The sequence below is a fragment of the Neolamprologus brichardi genome, chromosome 4, assembly GCF_056152115.1.
Source record: "Neolamprologus brichardi isolate AB-2024 chromosome 4, ASM5615211v1, whole genome shotgun sequence".
Taxonomy (NCBI): Eukaryota; Metazoa; Chordata; class Actinopteri; order Cichliformes; family Cichlidae; genus Neolamprologus; species Neolamprologus brichardi.
Genome location: NC_142107.1, coordinates 8,073,886 through 8,085,566, shown reverse-complemented (window position 1 = coordinate 8,085,566; position 11,681 = coordinate 8,073,886). Strand labels below are relative to the sequence as shown.

Genomic DNA, 11,681 nt, shown 5'->3' with positions numbered 1-11,681 from the left:
CCCCCCCCCCAAAAAAAAAAAAAAAAATCTTCAGTAAAAATGTACATTTGCTGTTTTGACAGCATGGTCCCCAAACACACTTGTGTAAAATGTACATAGAGTCAATTCATACAGTCTAGTTTAAGGCGTAATGATAGTCCCGCCTTTGATCAGGTGAGGTCATAAATTAGATCACAAGTCACTGAGACCTCCACGGTGGGCATGCTCCGGGGCTTCCTTGCTCAGCCATGACTGGGACTCTTGGGTCATCCATCCAAAGCCAGTCCCTGGAGCAGGTAGCCCGCAAAATGGACACGTCCAGACATCCAGGCCTTAAAAAGTTCACTGTCTTTAATTTCAGCAGGTCTTCAACACGCTGCGATGGCTGTCTGCACGGGAATGGGGGTTGGGGCTGTTCGCAGTTCACTACTGCACTTCACATAGTCACTCAAAACGGAGCTGACAATGAGCTGCTGATGACAGTTCACCTGCTCGAGTTTTGCTTTCTTGCAGGGCAGAAAGTCCGGTTCAGCAGCCGCTTTGCCCCGTCTTTTCCTGGAGTGCTGTGCGGGGCCGGACGGGCACACATTCTCCTTGTTTTCCGCGCGGATGTACGCGTGCGGCGTGCAGCGCAGCTCCGTGGATGAACCGGCGGTCCGTGACTCTTCAGCTGGGTGAGAAGCGGGACTCTGGAGCCCCTGAGCGGCAGCTGGGCTTGTGGTTATCACATTAACAGCCGGGTGTTGTGGTTCACATGTCGGGGCGGCACTTTGAGCTGTCGCCTGGGCCGCATGATAGATGTCCCGGGCAGATTTCATGACCAGAGTGAGCAGGAGACTCCGGTGAAGACGGAGACCCCCTCGCTGGGTGCGGGAGCTGTACAGTTTCCCCAAAGCCACGACCATGATCCTCTTGGCCTCTGCGCTGACCTCCATGTCACGGCTTGTTTTGAAACTACTCCCAGACAAACAGTCAAAAGGCTTGTATATCCCGTGTTTCCCCCTCTGACTTCACACAGACACGGACGAAGCGCGAGACAGCTATTTATCACCTCTTTGACGTCACTCAATGTAGCGTCACACGACAGAGGCCCGCCCACCGGCCTCACACCCGGACTCCTGTTTCAAACAGCCGTGCACCAGCTGGTTAGACAACTGTAGCTATTTTAATCCTCAAAGATACACAACAAGCTCGACTATTTACTGTAAGCTGCAAAACACACACACAAAGCAGAAAATAACTCACCCAGTGATAAAACTACTACTGCAACAACGATAACTACTACTACTAATAATAATAATTTCAACAGCGATGATTATTATGATAAACAATATATAAAATTATTCAAAGTCAGCTTTATTGTATCTAGAAATAATGAAAAATAATAATGTAAAACAGAGCGCTAAGTGAATATGAGGCATCAAAATATAAATATGAGTTACACATGATACAGTAAAACCTATATACAGTTATTAGTGTCTATGAAGTGTCCAAGGTATATACATTATTGCAGATCTTTGTAGAGATATATAACACATAAGTGAATTAATGGAAAAGAGAATAAACAATAATTTCTTGAAAAGGCCCTTTTTTTGACATCAGTTAGTACCAATTCATAAATAAATGTAAAAATTGGAGTCTGGCTGTGTTTTTTAAAAGAGTCAATAGTGTCTTTTTTAATGACACTGTTCATTTACAACACTGCGTGTTTTTACAATAATATTATTATTATTATTATTATTATTATTATTATTATTATTATTATTATTATTATTATTATCCCTTTTGTCTTGAAATACACTTCTCGCCTCAGGAAAAAATCAAATTTTCCTGAAAAGAATCCAAATATTTTATTTCTCCCTAAGGAAATTATTTACCTGTGTTTTGCACTCAACAAGCTTCTACTGCTTGCAGGCAATCTGTAGCAGATTTACTAAGAAGTGCATAAATTCAATCATAAAACGTTTTTGTTTATTTGTTTTTTCAGTCACATTTTTACTCCAGAGACGAACTACGTTTCACTTCTAGGGTTAATACCAATCAGTCTGTGAGTTCTCCAATGACACCCATCCCCCCAGGGTGTTGCTTCCTCTTGCAGGAAGAAAGAAAAATGGGAGGTGGAGTGTGTTGCGCTCTCTCTCACACACACACAAACGCAAACACAGATGCCCATATTTAGTTCATCCGGCTGTAGTGGGCCAGCGCAAAGGAAAACCCATGACGTGAGTGGGAGCCCTGCTTTCCTGAAGCCATTTAAAGTAACAACACCAGATTGCGTCAGTGCTTGCTGCTTCCTTCAGACCATATTTGGACAATGAAACTCACTCTGCTACATTATGGGGTGATCAGAAACCGCAGTGTGCCCTCTTCCCTTTTCAGTGCCAGAGCGGTCTACATGAAATATAACATAAATATGAGAAGTTTAAACTTTTAAAAATTACTGTATACTGTACCGGTTTAAAGATGTGCTACATAAGATTTTTGGGTCATGAAGGAAACGCGAAGACTTTGAATCTTGAGCTGCGTAATTCCTAAGGAATTTCTGGCATGCAGGTGATTGTTTTTTCTTGAGAATGCCTCTCACTAAAATATAAATTCTCGATAATGATAGGTCTGAACCCCTGAAACATGTTCTTACTTGGAAAAATAGACTTAGGCTGACACATTTTTGAAAGTTTCCAAAAGTTGATTCTGTTCATCTGGACGTAGCGTATTCTGGGAGAAACGTTTCGTCACTCATCCAAGTGACTTCTTCAGTCTCAGCTGACTGCAGGATTCCCCAATCTATTGACCATGAGGTCCGGCTATTGACCGGACCTCATACCACAGGCTATACCCAGGGGAATCTACACCAAGTCTGTATGGTTTACCGAAAATACATAAACATGGTGCACCTTTAAGACCGATTGTCTGCATGATCAATTCTGTCACCTATAACATCTCCAAGTTTCTGGCTTTGATCCTCAACCCACTGGTGGGCAGCTCTGAACACCACATCCAGAACACGCTGGATTTTGTTGAGAAGGTGAGAGATGTCATTATGGAGGCAGATGAAACCATGGTCTCGTACGACGTTACATCTCTCTTCACTTGCATCCCAGTCACGGAAGCGTTGGAAGTAGTCCGTAAGAGATTACAGGATAACACCAACCTCAGCAACAGGACCACTCTCAGCATCGACCAAGTGTGTTTGCTTTTGGAACTGTGTCTTCATTCCACCTACTTCACATACAAGGGTCAGTTCTACAGGCAGAAACATGGGTGTGCCATGGGCTCCCCAGTTTCACCCATCGTGGCCAATTTGTACATGGAAGAAGTGGAAAAGAGGGCTTTGCTATCCTACCCTGGAACACCACCGTGGTTCAGATATGTGGATGACACCTGGGTGAAAATCAAATCTCAGAACGCACTACATTTCACGGATCACATTAACTCGGTGGACCGACACATCAAATTCACCAGGGAGGATATGAAAAGTGGCAGGTTAGCCTTCTTAGACTGTGAGATTTTCATCAGTAATGGGGGACATCTAAAAGCTGACGTGTACCGTAAACCTACACATACGGATCAGTATCTAAGGTTTGACTCTCATCATCCACTGAAGCACAAACTGGGTGTCATCAGGACGCTACAACACAGAGCAAACACCATCCCCACTGACACTGCGGCCAGGGAGGCAGAAGAACAGCACATCAAAAATGCCCTGAGTAAATGTGGTTATCCCAGCTGGACTTTTGTCAAAGCTGGAAAGGCACCTAAAGAAAGCTCCAGCCAATCCAGGAGAGAAGGACAACCGCTGCCCAGGCGAAAACCTGTAGTGATCCCATATGTGTCAGGAGTATCGGAACAGTTGAGACGCATTTTTTCGAAACACCGGGTCTCTGTGGCTTTTAAACCCCAAAACACGCTGCGCCAAAAATTGGTCCACCCCAAGGATCGGGTCCCCCGACACAAACAGAGTAACATAGTGTACGCTGTTAAGTGCCAGGAGGATTGCCAGGATTTATACATCGGGGAAACCAAACAACCTCTGGCGAAGCGGATGGCACAACACAGAAGAGCTACCTCGTCAGGCCCGGACTCTGCAGTCTATTTACACCTACAGGCTAGTGGACAGTCTTTCAAGGATGAGGATGTACACATCCTGGACAGGGAAGAACACTGGTTTGAGCGTGGAGTCAAGGAGGCCATTTACGTGAAAAGGGAAAGACCATCTCTGAATCGAGGAGGGGGCCTAAGGGTACATCTTTCGCCATCTTACAATGCTGTGATTGCAGCCATTCCCCAACTCTCTGTGAATGGTACTCATGGCCATTGATCAGTGGTCTTTGATCAGTGGGTTTTGGTCAGTGGTTGTTGATCAATGGTCATGAGAATTTGCATAATTGTGATTAAGGAACTGACCTCCCAGCCCATTGTTCCTTCAGTGGGCTGGTTTCAGTCATTATGCAAATGTACTGTTTATAAGATTGGGGAATCCTGCAGTCAGCTGAGACTGAAGAAGTCACTTGGATGAGTGACGAAACGTTTCTCCCAGAATACACTACGTCCAGATGAACAGAATCAACTTTTGGAGATTTATTTTCCTAGATTATTGAGAATGCATCAAGACATTTTTGAAAGTTGACAACATTTTGATTATTTCAGTTTAGTTTGAGGCCTTCAACAAAATCGTAAAAAAAAAGCTGAAGAGGCATTATTTATACACAGTGATTTATTTTTAGGAGATCAATTATAATTCCCCCAAAAGCTGTTTCACAGACACTTTCTCTTTATCTCTTTACAGAGTAAGCAAGTAAAAGTCCTGGAGATGATTGTCAAATGTTGCATTTGCATTAACTCTCAGTGTTAGTAAAACAGGTAATACATAGACTGAAAACCCTAAACAAATCTACCAAAGAGAAGCGAGAAAACTAGCAGTGGGAGAACGAGACAGAAAGTCCAGATTAGACGTAGACTAATCTGGACTAAACATCTACATCATCTAAAAGCTACACAAGTTTAAGAAAATTACCTACCAGAAGAATTGTGAAGTGATTTGAGCTTCATTTTCTGCTCAGACTTTGAGCAGACTGTGTGTAAAAATGACTGCTCCTGCAATCATTTTTCTGGGCTCCCACATTAAAGGTAGAGGTCAATTTTAATCTCGGTAAATTCAAAGTTGTTTCTGGTCCCCTGTGACAAAATGCTAGATCAGTTAAAGACTGCCCTCTCGTGGTTGTTTTATGGAAGTGACTCAAAATGTTGGTGTTTGCGGCCTATTAAAAAATTATAATATGTGCTCATAAAGAATTTACTCTCTAGGTCTGGAGATGGGGAAGAACTGATGAAAGTGCAGCATGGCCTTAGGGTGAAACTGAGGAAATGCAAAAACTCATACAAGAGGAAGCTGTGGGCTTAAAACAAGGTATGTCTTAAGTGGAATAAATAAAATTACTGGGTTTAAGGTGACAGACAGCTAGACGGTAGACTGGAGAGCACAGGTGGGTCACAATTACAACCTGAGTCTGAAGCAGGAGAAGATACTGGTGTTGTGGAAAAGCATCCATTCTGGTTCCTGTACTGAAGTTGACACCATCAGAGGTTAATAACTATTGAGTAATTGTGTTCAAACCACAGGAGCTTCCTCACGGGAGATAAAAATACTAATCTCAGCCCACCAGAAATGAAAATATATCTTGTGCAGTTTGCATATCAACCAAAATTGAGGGTGGATGAAACAGTCACAGTAGTGCAAAAACTATATCCCCATCTAGATAGTAATGGCTACACTGTGAGGATCACCTTCTTTGGTTCCTTAAATGCACCTAACACAATTCAGCTGCTACTACAAAAGAATATATGGAAAAATAAGCAAAGACATCCACCATCTTCTGGATTAGTGACTACCTGACATATACAGTGGCTTGCAAAAGTATTCGGCCCCCTTGAACTTTCCCACATTTTGTCACATTACAGCCACAAACATGAATCAATTTTATTGGAATTCTATGTGAAAGACCAATACAAAGTGGTGTACACGTGAGAAGTGGAACGAAAATCATACATGATTCCAAATATTTTTTACAAATAAATAACTGCAAAGTGGGGTGTGCGTAATTATTCAGCCCCCTTTGGTCTGAGTGCAGTCAGTTGCCCGTAGACATTGCCTGATGAGTGCTAATGACTAAATAGAGTGCACCTGTGTGTAATCTAATGTCAGTACAAATACAGCTGCTCTGTGACGGCCTCAGAGGTTGTCTAAGAGAGTATTGGGAGCAACAACACCATGAAGTCCAAAGAACACACCAGACAGGTCAGGGATAAAGTTATTGAGAAATTTAAAGCAGGCTTAGGCTACAAAAAGATTTCCCAAGCCTTGAACATCCCATGGAGCACTGTTCAAGCGATCATTCAGAAATGGAAGGAGTATGGCACAACTGTAAACCTACCAAGACAAGGCCGCCCACCTAAACTCACAGGCCGAACAAGGAGAGCGCTGATCAGAAATGCAGCCAAGAGGCTCATGGTGACTCTGGACGAGCTGCAGAGATCTACAGCTCAGGTGGGGGAATCTGTCCATAGGACAACTATTAGTCGTGCACTGCACAAAATTGGCCTTTATGGAAGAGTGGCAAGAAGAAAGCCATTGTTAACAGAAAACCATAAGAAGTCCCGTTTGCAGTTTGCCACAAGCCATGTGGGGGACACAGCAAACATGTGGAAGAAGGTGCTCTGGTCAGATGAGACCAAAATGGAACTTTTTGGCCAAAATGCAAAATGCTATGTGTGGTGGAAAACTAACACTGCACATCACTCTGAACACACCAACCCCACTGTCAAATATGGTGGTGGCAGCATCATGCTCTGGGGGTGCTTCGCTTCAGCAGGAACAGGGAAGCTGGTCAGAGATGATGGGAAGATGGATGGAGCCAAATACAGGGCAATCTTGGAAGAAAACCTCTTGGAGTCTGCAAAAGACTTGAGACTGGGGCAGAGGTTCACCTTCCAGCAGGAAAACGACCCTAAACATAAAGCCAGGGCAACAGTGGAATGGTTTAAAACAAAACATATTCATGTGTTAGAATGGCCCAGTCAAAGTCCAGATCTAAATCCAATCGAGAATCTGTGGCAAGATCTGAAAACTGCCACTGTAGAGGAATTGTGGAATTGTGATTGGAGAGTACTCTGTTTGCTTTGGTGATCTGTTGTACAGTAGCTTCACAGGGGACAGTGCCTCTACCGTGTTCACTTTGTACACCTCAGAGTCTCAACTGCAGATCATAACACCTAAGGAAAAACTGTGTGGTCTGGGAGATTTGTTTCTGAATGCGAATATGATGAAAGAGATGGTGATCACGCCCAAAAGTAAGAGGTTAGGAACACAACAGAATGATTCTGATCTGCTGCCGCAAGGAAAGAGATAGGAAGTCTGTCATACCGCATTCAGTAACTTTTTATAACACAGCACATCATGTCTGGCAGCAAGTCATCTGCTCTTTAATTGTAACATTTTATTTGCCATTTAAAATTGGATTTTTTTTTTTTTTTTTTAATCTTTTTATTTTATTTTATTTTTTTTGCTGAAACCAAATCATAACAAAGCATTTCCTGTCTTAAAGAGTGGAGTATTCAGTCTTCTGATAATTGTGGTACACGAGAATAAGCTGATGCATTACGGCTGCCTTGCATTTTGTTCTGGTCATGCATTATTAATGTCTTCATTCAGTATCAGATATCTACATTGCATTTCAAATTTGTCAGGCAATGCATTACTTTACATCAGTGAGGCATCACTTAAATCCCAGAAAAACTAGAGAATTCCCGAGCTACACACTAGCCATTGCCACAATTAATTGTAATTTCCAGCATGACAGTCATCCAAAACATAACACCAAGGTAGCAAAGGAGTGGCTAAAGAAGAAACACATTAGTGTCATGGAATGCCCTAGACAGTCTCAGGACCTCAATCCTATATAAAATCAGTTAGACTTCGATAGAAAGGATGTGCGACCTTACTAACATAAAGTCCACCAGGATCTTAAAGAGGATCCTTGAAGAGGTCTGGGAGTCCTTACCCATGTCACTGAAAGTATTTGGTGGACGCTGCAATCTGGCTGACCAGTGGCATAATGGATATGAGTAAGTATTTCCAGTACTTTCAGCTGCACCAGCTTTTGATGGCTGGCATGAGGAGGATGGACTGCTTCTCTCTTTGAGAACACCGGTGTTGGGTGTTCTCAGTTCATGTGGGAAGAAGCACCTGTATCAAAGTTGTGTCAAGGTGCTGAACTTGTGATCTCTAGCAGGGGTCAGGGAGTTGAGGTGGACTCAGGTTTTTGGTTCAGACCTTGCCCCGAAGGGCAGATGGAGGGTCCTGTATAAGCCACCCGCTGAAATGTTTTATGTTCATTGAGGGAGGATGGTGCACTTGTTTTGCGTTTTTAGAGTACTATTATTATTCAGTGTATTTGTTTTGCTAACTGCACGTGGACCTAAGTGTGTGTGGGTTTGGGTGGTTTTATTGTGATGTTTCCTTTGACTTTGTGAGAGTTTGTTTGTATTATTGAATTGTGATATGAATAAATGCGCTTGTTAAAGGTCTTTCTTCTATGTATTTATTATAGGATTGGCCTAAAGCAATACCTTCATGGTCCACAAGGGGGCAGCAGCTATCATGTCGGAAGACTATTTGTTTTGCGCAAGCAATGCTTGTACTCCACATCTGAAGAATAGCTTGCCATCTGCATGGGAATGTAACAGTACAACAGTGTTAATAGTGTAAAAATATATGTTGGGTCAAAAGGTCTGAGAGAAAGTCTAATACTATAAACATATTTTTTTTTGCAACATATTTACTTTCATGTAATCATTTTATTACACATTAGTTTCAAATTTTAAATAAAATGTTTAGTCAAAAATTCCACTTTAATCATTCCACTTAAAAGCTTGAACTTTACTGGACATTTTTGTTTTTCCATCATAGAGGAGGAAGACAGGGAATATCGAGAGAGTGAGGAGGGATAAATAACAAGCCAGGAATCAAGCTAGGGACAGCTGAGAAACATTTAGGCTATGTGGTAGATGTCCTAATCAATAAACTGTCACAATCTGATATCTCAGTATTTGCTAACTTCTCAAGTTTGTGAAAAATTGAACAAGCTATTATCCCAGCTTGTCTTTCTTAGACTCTAGGGACAACCGAAAGGTGGCGTATAGTCTACTAGTGGATCTCCAAAATTTGAATATTGTGAAAACGTTCTTTCCTTATTTCAAAAGTCTGCCTCTTAAATCCGTTGTTCATTACACTGACCTTTCCCAAACATATCTGTGCTTTAGCACTTGCGATTTGTTTTGCAGAAATACATTATATTGCCAAAGTTATTCACTCACCCATCTAAATAATTTAAATCAGGTATAAAATCAAGCGCTTAGGCATGTAGAATGTTCCTACAAACACTGGTGAAAGACTGGGTCGCTCTCAGCAGCTCAGCAAATTGATAGTGATAGATGCCACCTGTGCAACAAGTCCAGTCCAGTGAGCGCTGATAACAAGCTGGGTGGACTCTTTAGTCCAGAGAATGCAACATCATGTTTTTCAAAGAAATGAAAAAAAAATTATGTTCATATATGCTGTATTTGTGGATGACATGGTGAACTCTGTTCACAGACAGTGGTTTAGGTAAGGAATTTCCATGATAAATCATGCCTGTTTTCAATTTGGTAGCACCAAGGGCAGATCTAAAGAGGGGCAACTGCCCCCAGCTGTAGAGCCATTGTATAAACTAATTGTTTGTCCAAAAACTTTGTTTTCTTAGAAGAGATAATGATACAATAAATAGTTTTAAAGTGTGTTTGTGGATATTTTGTTGACTCCGTTTACATACTGGGGATTTTCACATACTTCACTGAAGAGGTATGTGCCACTCTGCCTAGACCTGTTGCTCCTCCTTTGGGCACCTATGTACAATTTTTTTAGATCAGCCACTGGGTAGCGCCATCTGAGGGCCCAGCAATCATCATCCAGTATTAATGTTCATCCTTGTCACATGTGCACATGAGAATCTCAGAATCTTTTGGTCACTTTACAAGGAAAGTAATGCTTGCTTTGTCAAATCTAAAAATAGACATATATATACACCAAAGTAACATCTCTTTCATCTCAGACAGCACAGTCATAAAGCTCCTGGCCTTTCAATGAATATGTGCATTCAGCCTTTACATTTCTGCCATGTGGCCCCTAGCCAGCTTTGTTGCTGAAAGCTGTGATTATTTCAGTCTAATAGGAGACGCTAGCTCTTTCTGTAATACAGGTGTGTCCATCTGTTGAATATTGACTGGAGCTGGGCAAGCTGAGAGACCAGCAGCTTTTTTCTGGTGGTTTGCGCATGAGCATTATAGATACAATTGAGGGCAGACCAGAGTGCAAGGAAAGTTGGCACTGGCTCAGCTTTACTGTTCTGAAATCAGTTACAACCTGCACTTCTTATGCAAACATAGCTAGCATTTGCAAGTAAATGAGCTTCAGTGCTTTAGCATTGTAAAAGATGAGTTTTGTCTTGCTAACCTTGGCTAACATGTGATGCAGAGAAAATAGAGTTGGAAAAAGTTGTTAATAGCTTCCTTAGTACATTCGTATGAAACACTGTATCCATGATGGGGATGGGATGGCAGCTCTTACCATGTCTGTTCTAATAAATCAGATTAGCCTTAGATTCGATTCCAGATTAGCATCTTTGAGAATCTATGAATGTAATACACTTAACCAACTTTTAATCCCCTATTGATATTGACACTTAACCATGTCCCTCAGTGCTCAAGCTTTTTAGCTGTTTAAAAAAACCAACACCCCCCTCCCCCCCCCCCACAAAAAAAATAAATTTTTTAATCCTACTTCTTTAGCACACAGTCCAATACAATGGCAGCCAACTAAACAGCAATTTAACAAGGAGGCAAATCTTTGATATCAGATGTGGGTTATTGTATATAGATCATTTCTTCATCTAGAAACCAATTTATAGCTGTATTTCCCAATACTCCAGTTTTAATGTTTGCTCTTCATCAGTATAAGATTACTGTAAATATCACCATAAGCTTAGATTTGAGCTGCTACAAGATCATACAATGTTTGAACAGTTTCAGTGATTTAATTTCCTGTATTTGTTGTCTTGTTAGCCTTTTAACACTGGGTGGTGCACTTAACAATAGAAATTTAAAAGCCTACATGACACTTTTCTGTCCTGCATGTTTGACATCTGTTTTTAAAACAAAGATTTAAAAAAAAAAAAAAAGGTCATGCATGCAATGAAAATGGAGACAGTGATGGTGCTTCAGATCCTTTTATCTAAATATGAAATATAACCCATTATTTAACACCTCATCAGGAAGCTCTTTTCAAGCATGTCAAAGCAAAACTGTAAACAAATGATGGCAAAAACAACTGTGTGTGACACGTTCATACAGCATGAAAGCGACAGGTCATACATGACAGCTTCCAGGTGTGAGCACTGAAGCGTTGAGTTTAAATTAGGTTTATGAATGGTGCTTAAATAAATCTGGCTGTGCTAACCACAGTAGTGCTAATTATTGCAGAGCTGTGTCATTAAATCATTTGCAATAAAGTAAGATTCAATTAAGTTCACCCGTGAGCAAACGCCATGAGAGCAAATGGCAGGCAACACCATTAAAGCGATTAATGAAAAACAAAAACGAGGAGTCTTGGA

The 11,681-nt window shown here is 41.4% G+C and overlaps 1 protein-coding gene across 1 annotated transcript; it reads right to left on the bottom strand.

The window, feature by feature from the left end:
• On the bottom strand, positions 1–988 carry ier2a (immediate early response 2a). The gene has a single exon (XM_006791615.3). The coding sequence runs from the start codon at positions 912–914 to the stop codon at positions 348–350; it is 567 nt and encodes a 188-aa protein (XP_006791678.1). The 5' UTR covers positions 915–988; the 3' UTR covers positions 1–347.
• Between the last annotated feature and the right edge of the window lie 10,693 nt (positions 989–11,681).